The 26,945-nt window shown below is 36.0% G+C and overlaps 2 protein-coding genes across 2 annotated transcripts; both read left to right on the top strand.

Annotated features, from left to right (window-relative positions):
• The first annotated feature begins 8,223 nt into the window (after nt 1-8,223).
• LOC142353401 (uncharacterized) lies at nt 8,224-10,651 on the top strand. The gene is made up of 2 exons (XM_075405634.1): nt 8,224-9,391; nt 10,425-10,651. Exons 1-2 carry the CDS (start codon nt 8,530-8,532, stop codon nt 10,649-10,651), a joined length of 1,089 nt encoding a protein of 362 aa, XP_075261749.1. The 5' UTR covers nt 8,224-8,529.
• Nucleotides 10,652-12,382: 1,731 nt separating this feature from the next.
• Nucleotides 12,383-18,040, top strand: LOC142353310 (uncharacterized). The gene is made up of 2 exons (XM_075405542.1): nt 12,383-13,526; nt 14,692-18,040. Exons 1-2 carry the CDS (start codon nt 12,665-12,667, stop codon nt 17,364-17,366), a joined length of 3,537 nt encoding a protein of 1,178 aa, XP_075261657.1. The 5' UTR covers nt 12,383-12,664; the 3' UTR covers nt 17,367-18,040.
• Nucleotides 18,041-26,945: the final 8,905 nt, after the last annotated feature.

The raw sequence follows: 26,945 nt of genomic DNA, 5'->3' as shown, positions 1-26,945 counted from the left end.
AAAAATCGCCAATGAGCACTGGACGAAGCGAATGATTGGATAAAAGAGAATATGATATCTCGCAAGGCAAACCAAAAACATGCTTTTTAATGGTAGTTTATTTTTTGCCTTGAGAAGCAATTCACTAATAAAACTCGAAAGACTGAAGCTGTGTTAAATTTCAAATGCCTAGGGGTGGTTGTTGATAGTCAATTAAGTTTTTGACAGCATCTACTCCACTTTGAAAAACGCCTAGTCGAATTCTGTGACATATTTTCGGGCAAAGAAAAACTCAAACATGCTGTCAATTAGTTCAATTTTATTTCAAACATTCGGTCTGTTAATCCAAGTCAGTTAATCCAAAAGCCATCCGGTCGGATATTCCAAATGTATTGGATAACTAACCAAACGTTCAATTCAAATTATCTTCCGCAAAGTAAAATTCGATTCGCTCGGCTCCTTAAGAGAGGAATATTAGCTTTACTGTTAAGGAACTACATATATAGGGGGTTTTTTAAAATACCTGCTTTTTTACTTCGCGAAGATTGCAAAATTGGAACACTGTCAAATTTGCTGAGCTGCAGAGAAAAAGAAAACTTATTGAGTGGTTAATGTAAGAAAATTTCAACAATTGTTCGATCGAGTATGAAAAATTGTTTGGATAATAGTACAAGAAAAATTTTTACGTTTTAAATATCTAAATTAAGCTGGTAGACAGGGTTTTAAAAATTTCAACGATTAGGAGACACTGTAACTTGTGCATAACTTTCTAGACAAATACAATTTAAAAATTGTCAGTTAATGAGAATGATTTTTACCTAAACAATTCCAAAACTTTTTAAGGTTTTTAATCCAATTTTAATTTTCCATATTAGTCAAATTTTTTTTCTCCGGTAGAGGTTTTGGAAAACAGGTCAATCAGACCTCTTAGTGGACTCTTGTTTGGTGAGGTTCTAATTTATACGTTCATTTATGTAAAAAGCGTTCTATTTCACATTTGGTATGCATGGTAGAAAGTGTCTTCGTTTCTTTGCCAAACATATTTTTTATGTTTTTTATAAGAGATGCTAGACCAATTCTGACAGTCCATTTCGTGGAGCCGAAAACAAAATCGAGAAAAATTTTATCCCTTCAATAATAAACCACGCTTCCCACAATGATGAATAGCGGAAGGTTTCATCGCATCCAGCGGCCTAAACATTCTTCGACCTGAGGACAGTGCAAATGAATATGAATGATCTGCTCACATATGCGAGTGGTTACAGAAGCAAAACGCTGTAGATCCAGATTTTCATGAGGAGAGAATCCTTCCGAATATTAGACAAGATATGCAGGAGCGGGCCCGGTCACAAAATTGACGTTGAAAGATCTCATAAATGAAGGAGGAGCACGTTATCTAAAATTGGCTATGGAATTTTAACCGCCATATTAGCTTGCAATGGAAAGATATAAATTTCAATCTAACTAATGGAGAGTTCAGAGATGGAATGGCCCTTAGATATGGATGGGTTCCGATAAAATGCCAACAATATCCGCCTGTTGAAAATTTTTTATTGTAGCGCACGCTCTGCATTGCTCAAAATGGGACTAGATGTCAAATCTGAAGGCTTCGTTGTATACCGTTTCTGCTGGAAGTTTATTTGATGCGAAAATGTTTAATCCATATGCCAAGAGTTGGTCCTAGAAGAATCACGAAGTCACGAGTCCATCGAGAAGTTGAAAGGATAAGGGAAGTCGAGTCGTTAATCTTCTCAATTACAATTCATTTTCGGACATGATAATCTACGTTAGGACAAAATTTCGCGCTCTTGCCTAGTTCCATATGCCTCCGTGGCGCACTCTCCCTGAGCCGGTGTCCTTCAGTATAAACCTCAGAAGTTACCCTTGTAGGATAAAGGCGGCTGCTGTCCTAGATGTATCCATACTTTTTTGAAATTGTTATTCATAAAAAAGGGGCTATGATCCAAACAATGAACGGAACAGTGAGCCCCCACTATGAAACATCACAGCAGCGTATTTAATCTCACCTCAAGTGTCAATATTAAACTAACATCGATTTGCTGGGCTCTAGGTGCCGCGTCCTGAGGCTGACATAATACCACAGTGATTAAGGTAGGGAAACTTATATTCGTTCGAATGTGATTATTTTGTCCGAGTACGCGGCTTCTTGTCTTTCAGAATTATGTTTCCAGTTGCTTAAAAATGCGTGTTGTGGAGGGCCCTGCACCTCCCAAGCAGGAAAACACAAGCGGAATAAAATTACTATTTTTCAGTATCCAAAAATTGTTATTCATGTTTTTCAATTTTTATTTGATTTGTGATATTTGTAGGCTTCCTTGGTTTCTTTTGGGCATGAATTTATTTTATCGTAGGCATTTATTTTGGCCAACTGACTGAAACTAAAAAGTTTCTCGTCGCTGAAAGTTCTACTGAATCTGGACCCCCGAAAAGCCTTTTTCTTTGATGTCAAGTCGAGCGTTGTCAGCAGTGCTAGTACATTTGTTGTAAAACCTTTCGCCTATCAACTGAAGTGATGACTCTACTCGGACGCCATAGCTTGCGTCATGCATGATTTTTTGCAACCCTGTCTCTATCCTGTATAGGTGAATATTCTTGAATTCATTTTGAAGAGGCTCCACAGCTGCGAGAAATGCCGCGTAGTCAACGTCGTATTCTGTTGGCTTCCTATTGTTGAGTCCACCCTCCCGGTTTGGTAGCGAATACAACTGGCGTGCGTCGTGGGTGACGGGTGAGTAGAAGAACGATGACGAAATTATAGATACTAGGCGTTGAAGTGTCGTCGCTGCTCTTCCTTGGGACCCTGCAGCGTCCACAAGTGGGCTAGTTACTAGTTTCGAGTTTGAGTCTCCCATTATATACCATAATGGGGGGCTATAATGGAAAAGACCCCTAGTTTCTGTTTGAAGATTGTTCCCAAAACGTTGTACCAGCCTTGTGATCGAATCGAGCAGCAATTGTTGTTGGTGAAAATCTGGCTGGAATAACTAAACAACATTACAAATGAGTTAAACAACAAAAAAATTATCTTGCCTGTGTTAAGCAAACAGAATCAGGAAAGAAGCCTTAAAAGGTGCATCAAAAGTTGTATAGGCACATAACTTTTACTAACCCATCAAGACCAAAATCAACTCTTTTACCAAATCAGAACTGCACAGTTTTGGGGTTTAAGAGAACATGGATGTATTCCATGATTCGAAACGATAGGCAGCTGTACCTAATTGTATTCATACAAAATATTTGTACCTCGTATTGCTTGTACGTAGAAAGCCCTACAGAGCTTGAATTTGCTTGCCGGCCAATAAATATTTTTGTAATGGATTTGTATATAATGATTTTTCCCGCGTTAAATTGAGCGATTCTTAAGTTTTTGTTGAACCGATCATCAGAAAAAGTTACTTTTCTGTTACTTCGGATTATGTCGAAATGTTCTTCTTCTTCCGTTTTACATTTTTGATCTCATTCTCGATTCTCGGTTGGCTTGCGTCAACTAGCGGCTTCAGAAGGTCCATTTGTTTTTTACATCGTTAGAAATCCGACTAACGACGAATAAGTTTAGATGCACCTTCATCGTTTGCTCAGTGTAGTAGTAGTAGTAGTGGTGGTGTTAGGGCTTCTATTTCTTTGGAAGGGTTTTTGACCCCTCCAGTTTTCAAGTTCCAATTTGAAAGCTTGTTTCTCCAGCTGTTTGTTGTGCAATCGGAAACCACATTTCTTGTTCATGTGTTCCTTTATAGCTGTTAAATTCTCCCAAAATGTGAAGTAATCTTTTTTCCAATCTTTTTCCCAACATCGGCAACTGGCGTAAACAATTGCTATAGAGACATATATTGAAGAGGAAATAGCCTTCTATGCTTCTTTTTGCTGACATTTGTTGCTGAAAAACTTTGCAGCGAAAAGAATAAATAGGATGAAATTTAGATTTTTAATGGATTTTTAAAGTCTTGTATTGTAACGACCTTCAATCAGTCTTGTCGATGTTGTAGGGTTGCTTATCTGTATATGCATAGGTATAGGTAAAATAGATATTGACCGCAGTGCCTATTTTTATGTTAATCCCTTGAAGGCAATCCACTTAACAAATCTGGTGCGTTCTCTAGCACTGTCATAACATATCGAATCGCCGCATAAAATGGATTGCCATGTGCTAGGATGAAGAGGCTTGAGCACAAATTTGATAAATCACTTGAGGTGAACGATAGTCCTAGAATGCTACCCCGAGGGAAACGCATAAGAAAAACTGCTTCTATTCCAATTTCAATTGATGGAAAGAGCAAATACGACTTCAATATTTTCAAAAGTGTGCAGCTCACCCCTGTTTTTGACCATTTTTCGAGTAGAATTTTGTTTTCAACACGGTCAAATTCTTTAGTGTACTTATCCCTATTTCACTAATTGCATTGTCTTTTTGCCATTTTCTGAAGGAAAAACAGTGTTTGTGTTACAGTATATGGATTTTCTTATTGCGATATCTGTAGCTTTGTATCCCTATTTCAATAATGGCCTTATCTTGTTGCTTTTCAATACTTGTTGCTTTGTTGATTTTCGGATGGGAAGACAGTATTTGCGCTATAGTATGTCGAAAGGAGATATGTGGAGCTTAGTAGAATAATGCGGGTGAAGTTGGTTGAATAACGGGTGATCAAATTAATTTGAATGTAATGTTAAGAAGCAAAACTTATTAATTTGAGATGCTTGATGAGTTTTGGCTTAAACAGGAGGTACTGTTGCTGTTTTCTAAAACTTCTGCTCATACTTGATTGTTTTGTTGGAATTCTAATCAGTTCTGCCGATGTTGAAGTGTTGCTTAGCTGTATATGCATAGTTATAGGTAAAATAGATATTGACTGCGGTGCTTCTTCGTATGGCAATTCCTTGATGTTAATATACTTAGCAACTCTTGTGCGTTTTTTGCGCTCATAACATATGCTCGACCCATAGCAAGGATTGCCATATGCTAAAATGGGACTTTAATATAATGGAACAAGTAATGGATTTGTCAAGTTTCAGATTCGTTTTCCTTGTCAAAATCGCAATCTTTAGCCATAAAAGTTAACGCTTTTGTACATGCCCTGTCGATGTGCAACTTACACTTTAGAACTTTTTAAAAAAGAGTGCTAGGTTGCTCTTGAGTTGTTGCTAATTCCATATTTCTCCACTTGGAAACCTTCGAACCCTCTTTTTACTAATTAAAATAGTGGTAAATTTCTCCAAATTAAAAAGCATCCGATTTTGTCCAGTTGATTAGTTTGTCGAGTTTAGAGTGGATTTGCGTTATCAAAGGCGAAATCTTAATAACTTAGCATATTCTGCAAAAAGTAGGATAAGGAGGCTTGAGAAGAAATATGTTAAATCACTGATAAACTTAAGGTTAACAATAGTCCTATAATGCTACCCCGAGGGAAACGCATAAGAGAAACTGCTTTCTTTTTCAATTGACGGACAGAGCAAATACGACTTCAATATTTTCAAACTTGTGCAGCTCAACCTTGTTTTTGATAATTTTTTACAGTAGAATTTTGTTTTCAACACGGTCAAATTCTTTAGTGTACCTATCCCTATTTCAATAATGGCATTATCTTTTTGCCATTTTCTGAAGGAAAAACAGTGTTTGTGTTACAGTATATGGATTTTCTTATTGCGATATCTGTAGCTTTGTAAAATAATGCTGGTGAAGTTGGTTAAATAAAAAGTGCTTGTCGATGCGCAATTTACACTTAAGGACTTTTTTAAATTGAGAGCTAGGTTGCTCTTGAGTAGTTGCTAATTCCATCTTTTTGCACTTGGCAGCCTTTCAACCCTCTTTTTACTAATTAAAATATTGGTATATTTTTCCAAATTAAAAAGCATCCGATTTTGTATAGTTGAATCGATTGTCGAGGTTTTATTGAGTTTTCTTTATCAAAGGCGAAGTCTTATTAGCTTAGCATATTCTGCAAAAAGTAGAATAAAGAGGCTTGAGAAGAAATTTGTTAAATAATTAATAAACTTAATGTGAACAATAGTCCTGCAATGCTACCCCTGAAGGAAACCCATAAGAAAAACTGCTTCTATTCCATTTTCAATTTATGGAAAGAGCGCATACGACTTCAATTTTTTCAAAAGTGTGCAGTTCACCCCTGTTTTTGACCATTTTTCCAGTTGAATTTTGTTTTCAACACGGTCAAATTCTTTAGTGTACTTATCCCTATTTCACTAATTGCATTGTCTTTTTGCCATTTTCTGAAGGAAAAACAGTGTTTGTGTTACAGTATATGGATTTTCTTATTGCGATATCTGTAGCTTTGTAGAAAAATGCTGGTGAAGTTGGTTAAATAAAAAGTGCTCGTCGATGCGCAGTTTACACTTAAGGACTTTTTTAAATTGAGAGCTAGGTTGCTCTTGAGTAGTTGCTAATTCCATCTCTTTGCACTTGGCAGCCTTTCAACCCTCTTTTTACTAATTAAAATATTGGTATGTTTTTTCAAATTAAAAAGCATCCGATTTTGTATAGTTGATTCGATTGTCGAGGTTTTATTGAGTTTTCTTTATCAAAGGCGAAGTCTTATTAGCTTAGCATATTCTGCAAAAAGTAGAATAACGAGGCTTGAGAAGAAGTTTGTTAAATCATTAAACTTAATTTTAACGATAGTCCTACAGTGCTACCCCTGAGGGAAACGCATAAGAAAAACTGCTTCTATTACATTTAAAATGGATGGAAAGAGCACATACGACTTCAATATTTTCAAGTGTGCAGCTCACCCCTGTTTTTGACCATTTTTTCAGTAGAATTTTGTTTTCAACACGGTCAAATTCTTTAGTGTACTTATCCCTATTTCAATAATTGTATTATCTTTTTGCCATTTTCTGAAGGAAAAACAGCATTTGTGTTACAGTAAATGGATTTTTCGTATTGCGATATGTAGCTTTGTAGAATAATGCTGGTGAAGTTGGTTAAAACAAGCGCTCACGTTTTTTTACTGGAATGTTAGGAGGGAAAACTATTTTTTAATTTGAGGTGTCTTATGAGTTTTGGCTTAAAATTGAGGTTCTGTTGCTGTTTTCCGAAAGTTTTTCTCATGTTTGATTGTTTTGCTGGAGTTTTAACTAGTAAACACATAAAAAGTTTGATTTAGGGTACTCTACAAAAATAACTTACGTTTTGTTCCAATTTTTTCTCATAGGAATAAATAGAAAATCGTCAAATTAAAAATGTTATACAAAACCGTAATTTTCAAGTTTTCTGGTGACTTATGAGTTGTGTATTACATCTAAGGTGAATGAAAATCTGCAAGAGCTCATGTTGTCTAGAAGTGTATCGAAGTTCGTTGTTTATGTTACAAAAGGCGAGATATGTATGTCGACTTTTACTAGAATGTATGGAGGCATTGATACTTGATTCTATGTTGGGTCATTTTTTTGCTCTCAATGGAAGCTTTTAGAAGTTATTTGTGTTTTCGTGGTTTTTGATTTTTTTCTGAGTTTTTTCATTTGACATTTGGTCCTGAAAACGGGATGAGCAGGCAAAACTCTGAGGACATAAAAGCGTTTAGTAGCCCCCTTAGAGCTTTATCAGTCTCTAAATGTAAAACTCGTCGAATCTGCTAAGAAGATTTCAGTTGCCTCCTTGTGTTTGATCATGTTATTTTGATTTAATGTTTTTGCTCGGAAAAATTGGTGGCTGCTCAGATTTTAACGTAATTTCAATATTTTTACCTTCCATTTACTTCGAAAGTCAATTGTCTTTATGACATTCAATTGCTGTTTCTCTATATAGTATAATCCGCGATTTTAAGTAGAATCACATCTGTACAGACTGCTATAGTCAGCATAATGAGATCAATCCTAATCAAACGACTTAATTTTTTTAAAATCTCGTGAGCTCTTGTGACTTCTCTCTCAAACTTAATATTTCCAGGGCTTGTTTTAGCTTTCTGCCCCCTTTTATATGTCACAGTCACGGCGAATAGCAAACATTCTTTCAGTCGGAAGCTAGTTGCAGATAGTTTGTGATGTCGCATTCCTAATTGCACAGTCACGGCGGTTTTGCATTAAATAGAATGTTTGTTTTCGTTTATCGCCCTGTTTTTCTTATTGACAATATTGGTGTCATGTATAGCCGGCCAGACCTCGAATAGAACGCGATCTGTCATATGACGTGATGGTGGTGGTGGTTTGAGTAGGCTAGTCAAGAGCTTTACTATCAGAGCGCGCTTAAATTGTAAACCATGCATTTACCAAAACACGCTTTCAATTTGTAACTCATAATATTTGCTAAAGCGTGATGCTATATGTTATATTGTATTAATGCAAACTTAGTAAACTTAGCATATCTTCATCTAAAACGTTCGTTTCATAATCTAGCTCTTATAACTGTTGCAGTGAAAGTACCATTTCGCAATTCTATGGTCAACTCAATTAACGCCTCTGTTTATCGTCTTCTTTGGCTACTTTTGAAGTCCGTTCATGTTTTAGATGAAAACTTATGTCTTTGAAAACCAAACTTTTATCATTAAGATGTCCGCGTGAGATTTGTTCATGACGTGCGTGTGAATGAGTTCCCAAATCCGAGGAGCGCGAATGAAAAGCTCGACCACAGATTGTGAGGACGGTGACGAGGATGGGCCGGTTTACCAGTTTCGCCGAATAGGATCCGCCGCCACTTGCAAAGGTGTCAAGGACGAGTTCAAAGTCATCACTTCCACCACAAAAATCGGACGTCAACTTGACGAGGTGGACTTTTATCTGAATTCCACCGTGAACAAACGTCTGATATCAAGACAGCACGCGCAATTGGAACGGATCCATGATGGTAAACAGTGGAGATTTATCCTTATAGATACAAGTTTGAATGGAACCTATGTCAATGATGTCAAGGTATCGGGTCAAACTGAATTAAAAGTAGGCGACACCGTAACTTTTGGTCACACGAATGGCATCAACGTCAGAGATGGAATGGTTGCCTGGCAACCGAATTCTGAGTTTAGATTTGTTTTCGAATGTGTTTACTCGCAAGGTCGTGGTTATGCCAAAAAGGCTCCATCTCAAAATTCGAGTGTTTCATCTGCCGAACAGGCCGGTGTTTTTCAACCCCCTAAGAGCGAAAATGATACTTCAAATTTACTAAATACTCATGCTAAATCCGAAACGGTTAATGCGCAGCTCAAGCAAGATCCGGCTAATGTTGGGAATCCAGGAACGCAACCTCCGGCCTTGCCAGTTCGGCATTCGGCGATGGATTCGATTAAACAGGCATTTACAGAAGCTGCCGTGGACGGTGTTGCTGGTTTGAATTCGGGAACTACGACCCTGGAAGATTTAGCGAAAGCCAACATCCCATCATCGGTAGCCACTACGGCACAATGGCTGTCAGAGAAATACAATCAGAAACAGTCGAACGCTCCAAGTACGAAAGGTATGTCGCAATCTTTTAAAATTTGAGATATGACAACGGAGTTAATTAAAAATTGGGATTTGTTCCATCATTTGGTGAATAAATTTTTGTGTGCATGAAAGTTTAGTTCCAAAAGTTTTTTTTAAAATTGTGTTTTAAGTACCCTGCTACTCAAATACGACAGTTGAAATTGCCCCTTGATAGAGTCATATGTGGCTATCATTTTTTGAAGCCTAGTGTTGTCGGTTTTAGTAAATTTCGAAATTAATATTTTCACAACGCTATCGGTAGTCAAACCAATCCAAATTTATATGTGCAGAAAATATGAAATCAATATTTATGCTTAAAAATTTCGCTTTGTAATGATCTGTAATGCTATATTTGTTTTTACTGGGTGCGGCAAGTTCACATATAAAACATGTTTTTAACTGCAAAAATACGCCTTGTTTTGTTCACATTGGTATTTGAAACAATTAATTTTGTTCATGGTGGGAAAAATTCATTTTATCCCTAAATCGTTTTTGATATGAAACACGTTGTTAACTTGACTGGTTGAATTTAATTTTAATCATCTCTTATCATTTAACTTGTCATTTCCGCAGACACGCTTTTAATTCTACTAATCGTCTAATAGCGCCTATATGTCGTAACCACCCGGATTTGTTACCAAGTATGCCAATTAAGAAACAGGAAATGAGGCTGATTTCTATTTCGATACCAAAAATGTAAACACTCTTTTAAACTTATTGCGAGCTGTGTAGGAGTCGTAAATACCTAATTAATTTGAAAGCTTTTGAGTGGTAAACAACTCACTTAATTGTTTTGCAGGCTGAATCAATAGGAGTATAATTTCATTATACTCAATTTCCAATCAGAATACGGAACTTTATTTTTGAAGTAAATCAAAAATAAAACTTACGTTGTAGTTTGAAAGTTACGTTTTCGAAACTAAAACAAAACAAAACTAATCATTAAACAGCAAAAACAATTTATCCGAAACAGCAGAAAACGAAACTCATGTTTCTGCAAGTGAAACAGAAACCCTTTATTTTAGACCACCTCTCAGGAAACAGATCAGTAGCAAGCTTACATCAAGGTGATCTCCCCCTTAGCTCCCCAAGTCAAAAGTCACCCTCCCGGGCACACCCATCAAATCGCACCCCGGTTCGCAACACCACGAATACTACCAGCAGTCGAGGTTCTACGGGCGGAGACGTTTACGACTTTGTTGAAACGGACGAACAAAAAAGAGAAGTGATTCGATTGTCGAGGTTTTATTGAGTTTTCTTTATCAAAGGCGAAGTCTTATTAGCTTAGCATATTCTGCAAAAAGTAGAATAACGAGGCTTGAGAAGAAGTTTGTTAAATCATTAAACTTAATTTTAACGATAGTCCTACAGTGCTACCCCTGAGGGAAACGCATAAGAAAAACTGCTTCTATTACATTTAAAATGGATGGAAAGAGCACATACGACTTCAATATTTTCAAGTGTGCAGCTCACCCCTGTTTTTGACCATTTTTTCAGTAGAATTTTGTTTTCAACACGGTCAAATTCTTTAGTGTACTTATCCCTATTTCAATAATTGTATTATCTTTTTGCCATTTTCTGAAGGAAAAACAGCATTTGTGTTACAGTAAATGGATTTTTCGTATTGCGATATGTAGCTTTGTAGAATAATGCTGGTGAAGTTGGTTAAAACAAGCGCTCACGTTTTTTTACTGGAATGTTAGGAGGGAAAACTATTTTTTAATTTGAGGTGTCTTATGAGTTTTGGCTTAAAATTGAGGTTCTGTTGCTGTTTTCCGAAAGTTTTTCTCATGTTTGATTGTTTTGCTGGAGTTTTAACTAGTAAACACATAAAAAGTTTGATTTAGGGTACTGTACAAAAATAACTTACGTTTTGTTCCAATTTTTTCTCATAGGAATAAATAGAAAATCGTCAAATTAAAAATGTTATACAAAACCGTAATTTTCAAGTTTTCTGGTGACTTATGAGTTGTGTATTACATCTAAGGTGAATGAAAATCTGCAAGAGCTCATGTTGTCTAGAAGTGTATCGAAGTTCGTTGTTTATGTTACACAAGGCGAGATATGTATGTCGACTTTTACTAGAATGTATGGAGGCATTGATACTTGATTCTATGTTGGGTCATTTTTTTTGCTCTCAATGGAAGCTTTTAGAAGTTATTTGTGTTTTCGTGGTTTTTGATTTTTTTCTGAGTTTTTTCATTTGACATTTGGTCCTGAAAACGGGATGAGCAGGCAAAACTCTGAGGACATAAAAGCGTTTAGTAGCCCCCTTAGAGCTTTATCAGTCTCTAAATGTAAAACTCGTCGAATCTGCTAAGAAGATTTCAGTTGCCTCCTTGTGTTTGATCATGTTATTTTGATTTAATGTTTTTGCTCGGAAAAATTGGTGGCTGCTCAGATTTTAACGTAATTTCAATATTTTTACCTTCCATTTACTTCGAAAGTCAATTGTCTTTATGACATTCAATTGCTGTTTCTCTATATAGTATAATCCGCGATTTTAAGTAGAATCACATCTGTACAGACTGCTATAGTCAGCATAATGAGATCAATCCTAATCAAACGACTTAATTTTTTTAAAATCTCGTGAGCTCTTGTGACTTCTCTCTCAAACTTAATATTTCCAGGGCTTGTTTTAGCTTTCTGCCCCCTTTTATATGTCACAGTCACGGCGAATAGCAAACATTCTTTCAGTCGGAAGCTAGTTGCAGATAGTTTGTGATGTCGCATTCCTAATTGCACAGTCACGGCGGTTTTGCATTAAATAGAATGTTTGTTTTCGTTTATCGCCCTGTTTTTCTTATTGACAATATTGGTGTCATGTATAGCCGGCCAGACCTCGAATAGAACGCGATCTGTCATATGACGTGATGGTGGTGGTGGTTTGAGTAGGCTAGTCAAGAGCTTTACTATCAGAGCGCGCTTAAATTGTAAACCATGCATTTACCAAAACACGCTTTCAATTTGTAACTCATAATATTTGCTAAAGCGTGATGCTATATGTTATATTGTATTAATGCAAACTTAGTAAACTTAGCATATCTTCATCTAAAACGTTCGTTTCATAATCTAGCTCTTATAACTGTTGCAGTGAAAGTACCATTTCGCAATTCTATGGTCAACTCAATTAACGCCTCTGTTTATCGTCTTCTTTGGCTACTTTTGAAGTCCGTTCATGTTTTAGATGAAAACTTATGTCTTTGAAAACCAAACTTTTATCATTAAGATGTCCGCGTGAGATTTGTTCATGACGTGCGTGTGAATGAGTTCCCAAATCCGAGGAGCGCGAATGAAAAGCTCGACCACAGATTGTGAGGACGGTGACGAGGATGGGCCGGTTTACCAGTTTCGCCGAATAGGATCCGCCGCCACTTGCAAAGGTGTCAAGGACGAGTTCAAAGTCATCACCTCCACCACAAAAATCGGACGTCAACTTGACGAGGTGGACTTTTATCTGAATTCCACCGTGAACAAACGTCTGATATCAAGACAGCACGCGCAGTTAGAACGAATCCATGATGGTAAACAGTGGAGATTTATCCTTATAGATACAAGTTTGAATGGAACCTATGTCAATGATGTCAAGGTATCGGGTCAAACTGAATTAAAAGTAGGCGACACCGTAACTTTTGGTCACACGAATGGCATCAACGTCAGAGATGGAATGGTTGCCTGGCAACCGAATTCTGAGTTTAGATTTGTTTTCGAATGTGTTTACTCGCAAGGTCGTGGTTATGCCAAAAAGGCTCCATCTCAAAATTCGAGTGTTTCATCTGCCGAACAGGCCGGTGTTTTTCAACCCCCTAAGAGCGAAAATGATACTTCAAATTTACTAAATACCCATGCTAAATCCGAAACGGTTAATGCGCAGCTCAAGCAAGATCCGGCTAATGTTGCGAATCCAGGAACGCAACCTCCGGCCTTGCCAGTTCGGCATTCGGCGATGGATTCGATTAAACAGGCATTTACAGAAGCTGCCGTGGACGGTGTTGCTGGTTTGAATTCGGGAACTACGACCCTGGAAGATTTGGCGAAAGCCAACATCCCATCATCGGTAGCCACTACGGCACAATGGCTGTCAGAGAAATACAATCAGAAACAGTCGAACGCTCCAAGTACGAAAGGTATGTCACAATCTTTTAAAATTTGAGATATGACAACGGAGTTAATTAAAAATTGGGATTTGTTACATCATTTGGTGAATAAATTTTGGTGTGCATTAAAGTTTAGTTCCAAAACTTTTTTTTTAAATTGTGTTTTAAGTACCCTGCTACTCAAATACGACAGTTGAAATTGCCCCTTGATAGAGTCATATGTGGCTATCATTTTTTGAAGCCTAGTGTTGTCGGTTTTAGTAAATTTCAAAATTAATATTTTCACAACGCTATCGGTAGTCAAACCAATCCAAATTTATATGTGCAGAAAATATGAAATCAATATTTATGCTTAAAAATTTCTCTTTGTAATGATCTGTAATGCTATATTTGTTTTTAACTGGGTGCGGCAAGTTCACATATAAAACATGTTTTTAACTGCAAAAATACGCCTTGTTTTGTTCACATTGGTATTTGAAACAATTAATTTTGTTCATGGTGGGAAAAATTCATTTTATCCCTAAATCGTTTTTGATATGAAACACGTTGTTAACTTGACTGGTTGAATTTAATTTTAATCATCTCTTATCATTTAACTTGTCATTTCCGCAGACACGCTTTTAATTCTACTAATCGTCTAATAGCGCCTATATGTCGTAACCACCCGGATTTGTTACCAAGTATGCCAATTAAGAAACAGGAAATGAGGCTGATTTCTATTTCGATACCAAAAATGTAAACACTCTTTTAAACTTATTGCGAGCTGTGTAGGAGTCGTAAATACCTAATTAATTTGAAAGCTTTTGAGTGGTAAACAACTCACTTAATTGTTTTGCAGGCTGAATCAATAGGAGTATAATTTCATTATACTCAATTTCCAATCAGAATACGGAACTTTATTTTTGAAGTAAATCAAAAATAAAACTTACGTTGTAGTTTTAAAGTTACGTTTTCGAAACTAAATCAAAACGAAACCTAATTTTTTAAACAGCAAAAACACTTTATTTGAAACAGCAGAAAACTTAAGACCGCGAATCTTAAGACCGCGAAATTAAACTTACGTTTAGTTTGAAACTTACGTTTTCGAAACTAAAACAAAACAAAACTAATTATTAAACAGCAAAAACAATTTATCCGAAACAGCAGAAAACGAAACTCATGTTTCTGCAAGTGAAACAGAAACCCTTTATTTTAGACCACCTCTCAGGAAACAGATCAGTAGCAAGCTTACATCAAGGTGATCTCCCCCTTAGCTCCCCAAGTCAAAAGTCACCCTCCCGGGCACACCCATCAAATCGCACCCCGGTTCGCAACACCACGAATACTACCAGCTGTCGAGGTTCTACGGGCGGAGACGTTTACGACTTTGTTGAAACGGACGAACAAAAAAGAGAAGTGAAGGTCAAGAAGTCACCGATGGCTTCGTCAATGGCAGTATCGTCTGCGCCAATTTACAGCACGTTTCATCTGCAGCAACAGCAGCAGCAACATCTGGCTATGCAGCAAGCCGCCCAGCAGAACCAGCAACATGTCAATGCAGTTTCTCAACAACAAGGTGCAATATCATCCGACCCAACTTTGCAGCAGAACATTTCCCAACATTCAACAATCGCGAATCAAGTCTCGACCAACACCACCGCCAATCACCCGGTTCCTTCGTACGTCTCAAAACCACACCCTCCTAACAACCAAATGGTCGGGAGTCAAAGTGCTTTGCAGCAACAGCATCTAGACAATGTCAGTAGCATGAGTACAGGGATCCCAGCTCATAACACGGTCCAGCCAACCACCTCGATTGCGTCCAAATACAGCGATCAGTTGGCAGGCATTCAGTTCTCACACAAAATGCAGCACCCTCCAAACAGTGCCCAGGTCTCGGCTGTTGCGCCCACGCACGCCACAGTTGCACCAGTGCAATGTCCACCGAACGAGCAACGTGACTCAAAAGCCGGGATTCCATCATTTCCACCTTCCCAGATACAAGCACAGAAACAACAACAATCTAATTTTCACTCTGCGTCACAAATTTTACCAACTGCGCCTAGTAACAATAGTTCGACGGCGAATGTTAAACCGGAACCCGCGGTTTACATTCAGAAGCCGATTCCAACATCAGTCAACCAATACAATCATAATTTCAGTTCGACCCAAAGCCAAGGGGCGTCGTCATTACATAGCTCACATTCGTCAAAAACACCTGTGGCATCCGTGGTACCACAGCAACAAGTACAGCCCACGAAGCAGGCCTCTGCAGCGAGCTCAACTGGTTTGCCGGCAAATACAGTTAAAGTGGAGCCGTTTTCGAAGGCAGAGCAAGATAAAAGGCTGAACAAACCAACGCAAAAAGTGAGCCCAGTGTCTGTCGACAAATCGCGTGCCCGAAAAGATAAAGATCGCGAAATGCTGCAGAATTCCTGGATGAACTCAAGCACGGCAGCTAACACTGGAACCGGTCGGAAAACGTTAACTTCGCTAAACTCTGATTTGGGCTACTTATCGCGACTTAACGTCGATGATGCAATCCAATCCAGCGAAGATCCTTCACCCACTAGTCAAAAAACTTTCTCACCTGTTAAGATCAAACCAGAAAAAACCACAAAATCCGATCATGTCATTAAATCAGAGAGCCCTTACAACTCAGCAACAAATAGAACAGAAAACACAATGGAGGAAATCAGAGCTCTGTTTTCATCGGTCAAAAGACCAGCAGTCGCACATAATAAAGAAATGACCAATCAAACGAGCAGAGAACCTGTAAAGGTTGAAAAGAAAGACAAGGTTTCAAAACAACATATTCCGACGTCTGTGAAACAAGCACCACCCCCGCCCGCACAACAGTCGGACAATTCGGACGAAGATCGTGATGAAAGCGATGAAGATGATGACGAGGAAGATGATTCATCAAGTTCCGAAGGGGAGGATTCGGAGGATAATGGAAGCACCTCGTCATCTAGCGAACACGCCGAACAGAGAACACCGGCGACGGTCCAGACCAAGAAACAGTCCACAAATTCTGGATCCAACCCAACGTCTTCAAATGTAGCTAACAGAAACAAAGTAGCAACCACGACATCACAGCGGAAGCTAAAACACGTTTTAAATCCACCCCCTCCCCCGCAACCACCAAAAACCCAAACCCATAGCAAGGCCTCGACTGCACAGAAAGTATCACCGCCTGCAAATATCAGATCCCAAACTAGCGCTGGAAAAGTCACCAAAAAGAAAGGAAAAGTCACGAAGAAGGTCAAAAGTGCAAGCAAACCCGCTAGTGCCAGTTCATCCAAAAAGAAAGCCGGTGGAAAATCAAGTGGCAGTAATTCGAACAGTCGCAAAAGGAAACAATCAAGTTCTAGTTCCAGCTCTAGTGACTCTGAAGATAATGACCAAAGTGACAGTGAGGAGGAATCGGAGGAAGAGATCCAGGATCAGAGGAAGAGATCGGCTCTCGCTTCTAGTATGACCTCAACCACAACCGCATCAAATAAAAAGAAAAACTCAACAGAAAACACCAACAGCTCCAGAGGAAAGAAGAAAACGCCGCACGTATCATTCAAAGAGCGGAATCGAGCTGCCGCGGCGGCAGCTGCGATTGCGGTTCAAAGTTCGAGTAACAAAAAGAACAGCGCTGCCAAGAAAAGCCAAAAGAGCGCTGAAAAAACAACATCGGCAAGTTCCAAAGCCAGCAGTAAAAAGATCATGTACTACCAGGAGGAAACTTGTGATTCACCGGATTGTCTGAAACCCAGTGGGTCTACCATTGACTGGGTCCAGTGTGATGATTGCGATTTATGGTTCCACACTGTTTGTGTCGGCTGCAATTTGGAAGTCGTTCAGAAAGTCAATGCTTCCTTCCACTGTGGCTGTGTGTGAACAGAATAAACAAGGAACTGAAAAATGTCAAAAAAACTTTAAATTTAGACTTGAGCTGAGTTAGTTTCCTTACTTAAGTACAAAAAATGGCAAAACTCAATGGTAGTTGTTGCGTAATGTGTGTAATCGTTACGTAATTATTAATCGTTTTACTATTAGTTAATCTGTCGTCTTTTTATGTTCCATCTCTTCGCGTGAGCTCTCTAAACTGACGTGTGCAAATACATATACTATTCATTGATGACTACTCTCGTTTTGATAACTTGCGATATTTCTCTATTTGTTTAACTCTTGATGAACCAACACACGATATTCATTTATTAATATTAATAATTTCGAGACGGATAGCCAATGTATTTCCTTTTATTTTTGTTGTTACTCTGATTTTTGTCAGTTTGAATTAAATTCAATCTCTGCATTACCTGTGCGTGTGTTTCTGTGAACGATCAGTTTTTGTGACTGCCGGACGTTTCACTGCTACTCTTTACAGTTATTATAAATTATACTGTACAGTTCAATTGTTAGTCGTACATTAATTATTTTCACAAGTCGCGCAATCTTGGCTTTCTCATGTTTCACAGCTAACTGCTGCTGTATGTAGCCTTGATGTAACTTTTCCGAGATTGCGAGCTTGCCAATTTTTCAATATCAGCTAAATTTAGATTTCTTTTCAATTTTTTCTTTTACCGTTATTTAATAATGAGATATGTTGAGATTGATATCTGATAACACATGAACGGGGGAAAAGTTTGAATAGCTTTGCGGAACTTCAAGTGTATTAGATAGAGAGATTGACTCTCAAAAATATTTTATCCGTCAAAAGATGGACGTTAACAGATTTTACTTGCCACTTTGATTTTTGCATACCGAACTGTCAAAAATGATGTATCGAAAGCATGAAGCAAATTAGGGCAGAAGGTAAATTGAGTGACAAAATTGACTCAAAATAAAGATCAATTTTGGTTTCAAACTTAAGATTAAGCTGCCATAACTATTTTGTAAAAATTCTGATTAGTACAAGAGCCTCTAAAAAACATTTTCAATTTCTAATTTAACAAGCGACATTAGTTAGTGTCTAGAAGCAACACCTTGTCATTCAACAGTACATTTTTTTATACCGTTGTTCGCCAATGTTTTCCTTCCTATATTTGGATTAAACACGAGTCTTGAAAATCAAAATTTGAGGTTAAACAAAACCTGTTCTAAAAGCCTTAGAAAAGAACGTCGTGTTGATAAAACACAAAGAAGTTTTTGTGAGTACTTACGCCTAGAATTAAAAAGGAAAAACAAGATTCTAATAAATAAATAAAAGTTTTACCAGCTAAAAACAAAATGCGTTATTTTGCATTGAAAAATAGATTTTCAAAAAAGTACAGAAAAAGCAGTTGAAAATTTATTAAAAACATGAAATCAAAACATTGTCATTACTGTCAAAATTTTTCATTTTGGCACGAAGTGAGTTGCAAGGTATTTAAAATTCGTGTCCTAAATTTGCAATATTTTGATTTTTAGCTTAATATGAAACGTTACAAGACAAAGAAAAGATTTGAATTTTACAATTTTTCTAACCCAGAAACGGATGTTTTTGTTTGTCACGCTACTGGACTCGCGTAAATACTCATGTTACAATCATTTTTTGATCGGGGACTGTATGAATAAAAGTCAACCAAACATTGGTTGAGAAGTGTTGAGAAATATGTTCTTTCTTAATCTATTTTTTCATGTTGGAATATTTCCATATTTAATCAATTGAATTAACTGTCAACTGAAAAAACGGATTACCCAGCCCGAAGCATGTGATTTTGAAAAACATTTTGAAAAGTTTTTGTTTCCATCAAATGAATTTAAAACACTCAATGAAATCCCATAGAATTTCTATTAAATCGGATGAGACCAAATTGACTGCTGCAATCAATGCGAGACAAACTCGAAATAGCAAAATTATGAACGAGTTTCTAATTCATAAAATGTTATCTTTTATTCTATTCTTATCTATTCTGTTTATTTATGTTATCGTTTCTATTCTTTGTTCATTTGGCTTTTTTCTGCAACAATTTTGAATTACCTTTATAGAAATTACCCTATATTTTTCAAAGAAAAATTAGTTGAATTTTTTTAACGAACTGAAAATATAGTAGCGATTGCTGCACATTCAGATAAATGAAAAAGACAAACAACTAAAAGTTGGAAGTCCAAAGTAGAAATTCAGTTGAAAAAAGATCAGAAAAAAATAAAAACAAAAATAGAATGAACTAGAATGAAATAGAGTCCAATAATTGGTCAGCCGTGAATTTTGACTTAGATCCACTTTTGTATGAGCATTATTATGTCGACTTGGCTCAGGTGACCACAAAAATTGATGTGAACGCATAAATTGACAACAAAACTGTTTTTAAATTGAACTTTTTTGTTCCGACCCCACTTGTGGTGTGAGGGACTATATACTAAAATGGGTTTTTTGTTCAGACAATTTTGGCCGATCGATAAATTCATGGTAGAGAAATGTGAGTGGTATCTTAAAAAGGCTCGTCTTGGGTAGAAATCGAAACAAGATTTTTTATTTCCTTTTTTCGAGGTTTCAAGTTTTGTGTGAACACAGTACATTTGGCATGTTTTTGTTCACTTTTAGCTTAATTTTCATTCAAATTAAAATTTTTTCTGTAAAAATATTAATTGAAGAATACATTTCAAGCAATTAAACGAAACAATTTTGCGTTCCTAATAATAGACGAAGGGCGACAAAAATGATAGTTTTGGTCTCATGGGTAAATTTACTATAAAAAAACTCGAAATATATTTGAGAGCTTTTTTTAGAAACATTTCGCATTTTTTGTTTTTAAAGTCACTTATAGACTAGTCCTTTTTATGTCGAGATTCGGTTAATAACGAAAATCACCTAGAGTCGAATGCAACCCAATGAACATAGACGCCGTTTACTAGGAACCGCTCTTGTTTTCTTTTGGCTTCTACTCTGAGTTTTCGTAATTTATGAAATTTTTATTTCGTTTTTGAGATTTTTCCTAATTTTTGTAGTCCAATGGCATAGACTCGTTGACTGAAATTGCAATAGGCTTCCAAATGAGTTTTAAGTGAACCTCTTTAGTGCTTTGAGTAGACAGCTAATGGCTGTTAAGAGATTAAAATTATTTTTCGAAATTTTTTGAAATTTAACCAGTCTCAAATTTAATTTTTGAATTCTTATTACATTATCGTTATACTGATAGTTCCATTTTTTTAGAGAATTTGTTCAATGGTTCAGACAGGAGGTTTTCAGAAAAAAGCTTATGGTTTAAATGGCTTCGAAACTTTCTTCTCGCACATTTCTATTGAACTTTTGGTTTTTGCCTTCATTTGTTGTTGTTTTTCTTGTCATAAGACATATTGTGATGTCTTTTTGATTAAGAATGATAAACAACATAATCTTTCCATCGAGGCATAATTTATCGTATCTACTGATTTCTCGGGAAAGCTATTGGAATTAAGGGCGTTGATATTTCGTGTTTTTTTTCCAAAATTTCGTGGCTTCGATATACTTGTTGATATTTTTTGCTATTTTTGCAGTCATATTTTTAAAACAAAAAAAGCATCGCATAGTTTTTAAAAAATGATCAAAAATAGAAAATTTTTACCGCAAAATTTACTTTTGAATGGCTTCGACGCTTTTCTCTCGGATTTTTTTTTTGATTTTTTTTGTTTTTGACTGTTTCTTTTATAAAATTTATTGTTGTCGTAAAATGCTGAGAGGTCTCCTAAGCCTCCAATTGAGGATTGAAAAAGTTATTTTTCTCAATGCAGTCAGTTTATAGCGAATAGTCTTAAAGCTGTTGATATCGTTTGTTTTCAAAAGTTTTTAGTTTTTGGTGTTCTTTTCGTCAGCTTGCAACTTATTCTCATCACTGAGGTCACATTCAATTGCAAAAAAATGTTATCCAAAAATTAAGTTATCTATTGATTTCATATCGTAGCTGATGTTTTGTTTGGTGGACGATATGCGTTTTCAAAAAATTTTGTGACTGGTCAATATGTGTTTCTTTTTCTTTTTTTTAGCATATTCGCGTAATAACAGATCCCAATGACTTTCAAATAAGTTTCAAATGAACTTATTCACTCATTCAGTATAGTTTTAGCTAATTTGGTAAAATTAACAACTGAAATAGGAGAAACAATTTTCAGATAAGAGCTAATGATTTTAATGGCTTCAATAATTTGTGCTTTCGCAATTTATTTGTGTTTTTTTTTAAGTTTTTCTACAACTTAAGTTGGTTTCTATGGCTTAGTCTGAGCAAACACAGTTCTTTCCGTAATAGTTTGTTTATCAAGATTTATTCCGTTAAAGGCTAGGGGGTTTTAAGACGTTTGAAGTTATGAAACGTTGATAAAAATGTTGATTGATTTTTGGAATTGGCCTCATAATTTCTTTTTGTGTCGACTTTTTACCTAGCCCCATTAAGGAAAAATTCTATCTGCCGTGTAGCTGAGAAAAATTAAGTTTGTGTAGCTATGGTTTTATTTGATTGCTTTTTGATGTTTTTACTAGGTGCTTTTAATTTAGATATTGAGATTTTGCTGTGAAATTTTAGATTTTACTGATTTTGTTGTTTATTTTTGCTCGTAGTCTTCTTAATTGCAGATCTCGTAAGCGCTGAATGAGGCATGACATTACGTGATTCAATTAGTCGTTTGGGCATGTAAACATTCTTTTAACTCAAATTTCTATTTTATTTATTATCTCTTCATTTGGTTGACAATTAAGTCAAAAATGTAGATGAGCTGGGGTCGGAACATCACCCGGGTCAACGATCATACAACTTTCTTTTATTTCGTACTAGGTCATATATGATTCTTAGTAATCATACTAGGTCATATATGAAATGTATGAATTCTTGGTAGTCATACAAGGACCATAAATGATTTCCTAGAAATCATACAAGGATCATACAAAAAAATTCAAAGACTAAAAACTGATTAATTTTGATTTTCCATTGAAGTTGAAAAAATTTCTCGGATTACATACAAGGTCATATATGACACATAATACATTGACGGGTGCCACAAGTTCCCGTATAATGTAATCAGAGGACTTATTAAATTATTATATCGCATTTGCAATCCACATTTGATTCTTTGTGTGCGCTAAAAGAATAACTTTGTGGTTTAAACGTATTCAGAAAACGAATATGACGTGATATGCATTTTTTCCTTGAGTAATTTTTTTTATAAATGAGCATTTATATGTATGAACTGGCTTCAGAGTATGTCAAAAATTTTGTTATTTGTTTGGACTTACTCTTTTATTTTGTGCCCAACTTGCAATTGATAATGTACGTTAGGGTCTTTTGGCGGATCACAATGTGATGCCGGGGTATCATATATGTGATGCCCTACCGAATAAAAACAAAAAAAAACATAATTTGTTAAAGATTTTCAAAAAATAGATGTATGATTCTTGGTATTCGTACTAGGATCATATATGATTTCTTGGTAGTCATACAAGGATCATATATGATTTCTTTGGTTTCATACAAGGATCGTACTAAGAAATCAAGTATGGACAGTATGAAATCATATATGATCCTTGTATGAAATCAAAGAAACTTCAACCCGGGATGTGCAAACGCACATTAACGAGTCTCCTTGTTAAAATAATGTTCAATTACTGCCTCCGTTGAATCAAAGTCTCCAAAATAAACAACACTGATATTCTCAAAAAATGGGGGGTAATAGCTAAAAATTGTTTGAAATTGAATAGCGCTTAGAATTAAAACGTATGTTCACACGATCCACGCAAAAGTAAACGCCAGTTGTGTTGAATCAATATTGAACGAAAGAAGAATCTATACTAAATCAAAATAAAGATAGATTTTTCCAGATTGGGGGAAAAAGATCTGATTTTTCTATCGCCCTGGAAAAGGTGCAAAACTCAATTCTAAATTCGAAAACGTTTGATTTTTCGGTTCTTGATTTCCAAAGGTTCTTCTCATTCAAAAGCGCTGCGGGGTTACAAAAAACGCACATATTAAGCTTGAGTAGGGAGGGAGAGGGGGGCATCGAAAACAGAAAAGATTTAAATTCGCTACTCCAAGAAATTGTGGAAACTAATTGATATTTTTTCGTAATAAATAGTAATAAAGTGTGTTTTTTCAATTGTTAATTGGCACTGGTCCAAATAATGTGACTTTAAATGAACACAATCTATATATAATAGTTGAGAACATGAACAGTGCGGTAGTATTCGATGAGTTTTTCTTTCCCTTCTTTCGAAAGAGAAGAGTCGATTGCATTCATCTGAAACAGACATACTAACATTTTAATGCTACAAAGGTACCCAGGTTGAGGTCGCAGACTATAATGACCTCTGAGCAGACAAGTTGCAAACAATTTTCACGAACTTCCAGCAATCGAAGATTCTTCTAGACTATTTAATTCGAACGTACGATGTGCAGGCATACTTATAATTCAATTAAAATCAAATGCACTATAATCAAGCAATATACTAGCAAAATAATTCTAATGTCTCAACGATAGTCTCAAACTGCTATCATTAAGGGTTTTTGTTTAGGTTCACATTTCAGGTTAGCAAAGGTTCCAAATTTTCGTTAAAATATCGGATTTGTTTTTAATATTCTACTTCGACCTTGTAAAGAAGTTGAAACAAAACTTTGACCAATTTTATACAGTATCCGTTACAATTTTATACCATTAAAGATTTGTATACAAGATCGATTAAAATAACGTCATAACGTCACAAAAACGTCATAAATAATATACACTATTAATGGTATGTAAAAATTGTAATGAAAACCCGGACATTCATCTCATGTATATTGTAAACTGTTTCATAAAATCCCAATAGAACATTACTGAAACATACAAAGTTATATGTGAAAGGGTAGTTTAGAATGCGCAGAAACAAGCCCAATGCCTTTTCGTCTGGCCATAGTTAAAAGCCGAATGCCAAGTATCTGACCAAAAAAGAATGCAACGAATTCGCATCTACTGGACAGTGACAGTAGCCATCTGTTTATCACCAGTATATTATTGACGCATGATACAGAATATTCAATCGTTTCATTTCATTTGACAGAGTCCGTATTGTTAAACAGTCAAATTCTATGTAAAAAAAGCCATTTAAAAGTTTTCAAACATCCGAAATGTATGAATTTACAGATGGCCGAAAACTCTGAAACTCGTTTAAAACATTCAAAACATCGTCTGCTTGTTCATATCCTAATGAACGAACGCGCTATTTATAGACAGACAAGAGGCGTCTGAAATTGGAAATCCAACAATGTTTGCATGTTTTAGTTACACCTCACCTTGGCACCGTCAAGCAATAGACAAATCGACACAAACATCTCCTTTGTGTGGCTAGCAAGAATATGTTCTTTTTTTCAAAATGAACTGGGCTGTTCATAAGAAAAAAACCTGAAGTATTCAGAGAATTAATATTCCAGAATTATTTTCATCGGTATGTGGGTGGTTAGCGAAATTTGGTGCCGGCAATCTCTCAGTTATGAGTTCGTTATATAAATTTGATCGCTTCGGGAATTAGCCGTGACTCATCTTCTATTCTTCCTTGACGAGATTGGAAATAAGCCCTGTTTATGCGCGTTTGCTTGAAGCTATACGAAAAGTTCAAACCATATGCTTACTCAATATTTTTCAAAGTTTTCCAGCAATGTCAGTTTATTCGTTTTGATAGTCGATGTTTTCAAGTGTTTTAGCCTTCACTTGGCCTCCGCTCCTACATAGCTAGCAGCCCGGATGAGAAAGGAGGAGGGAAACACACCCAGAACATATTAGAAAAGTCTCAAAAGTCAGCTTTTCAACTTAACTGGAGCCTTTTCCGACAATTTTCCAGCTATTATTTTACCTTAAAAACCTTATTGATCTTGATACGGCCTTAATACGGTAACTTAGAAAACTTATTACGGCCGAATTACGGACCGTAGTCAACTTTACAAGAAAAAAGAACATTGTTGATTTCCTCTGGTACACATAAGAATAAAAAGCAAATGGTAAAAGAGGCAATGTAAAGTTAAGAATATAACATTATGTAAAATCATTAAATTACCTAACTAAAAATTTGACCATACTTTAGTAAAAAAATGGCCTAAAATGCGAGCATAAAATGTTCTCACACATTTATATGTACATCATGAATTTTAAAAAATAAAATTAAAATCTAATGCTCTCAATGTCATCTTTCATAGCAGTTACTTTTGGGTCCTTCAAAAATTCTTTCCAAAAATATTCTTTCAGTTCTTTTTTGAGGAAGCTTTCGATGTTGTTTTCCGTCTAATATTAGAAGGCAGACTATTATAAATTGGATAATATCTTAGTACGGTTTTCATTCAAGACTTAAACGGTGCCGTACTACGGCCGTACCAAGTTTTCCAAGTATGGGTAACCTGGGTATACTGTTGGCCGGCATTTGCTCTGCAAATCAACGAAAGAACGATTGGTCTATTTAACCCCGACAATTTCCCTTGACTCAACCTTTCATGAACTTAGAGTCTATAACACGCACTTCTTCGTCGAGAGCACTTGAAGACCAAAAGACAGCTCGCATATTTTTTTTCGCTTCATTTGTTTTGTGAGACAATTTGAAATAATTTATTGCAAAAAATATTATAATTTTTTCCGTTCTATTATTATATTCGTCATTTTGTTTATTTTTTTCTTTTCATTGTGTTTACCTATTAGCATTTTCTTTTAAGTATGCTTTGTAAAAGGAACGTGGCATTATTAGCAAGGCAATGCATTTGAGTTAGATAAAGGCCCTGAGTGATTTGATGTAAATCTTCACAATGGCCGTGTCGGTGAAACGCACTCGGCATTTATCGCCAGCTAGGTTGGTGATAGTCGGCTATTTGTGCTGTTGTGGATAAGGACAGTTGTAATTATAATGCTGGTCAAGTTAAGGGCATTCGACATTTAGCGCTGGGGGAAGAGAGAGGGCAGTCGGCAGTTAGTGCTGGCCTTTTTTTAAAAGCGGAATTGATTAGTTTCATGCTCAGAAAAATATTCAGAAGTGTAAAATGCATACTTGATTAGTATAAAATTTAGTATAATATATTTAATATATAAATCATATTTAGCATAAAATGCATACTGTAAATTGTAAATGTGACATGAAAATAGGAATGCACAATAAAAAACATTATGAATTTTCTATGTCTCATTGCTGTTTTGTACTGAGACGAAATTCCGGGTACTAGTATATTAGCCTTCATAAAAGTCCTGATAGTTTTATTTCCGAACAAGTCAATTTCACAGAACTTTCACTTATGATCAAATTGTAAGCCTTCTAAATTCTTCCTAAGACTTTTTTTAACCTAAGACATTAAATATTTATAAAAGGGAGGTTAGAGAATAACAAGTTTTGTCAACCGAATCACTCTATTAGGAAAAGTTTTTTACTTACGTATAGAATAACGATCATTGTTTGAAGTTTCGAGGACATTTGCAGCAAATCTAAATAGAAAAGCTTGTTTTTTTCTTTTTTATTATGATTTCATATGCTTCAATTTATGTACTGTGAATTTCTAAGGTCAAAATGCCAGAATACTTCAATGA

The sequence above is a fragment of the Convolutriloba macropyga genome, chromosome 14, assembly GCF_964194025.1.
Source record: "Convolutriloba macropyga chromosome 14, txConMacr16.3, whole genome shotgun sequence".
Taxonomy (NCBI): Eukaryota; Metazoa; Xenacoelomorpha; order Acoela; family Convolutidae; genus Convolutriloba; species Convolutriloba macropyga.
This window is presented reverse-complemented; position numbering and strand designations above follow the sequence as displayed.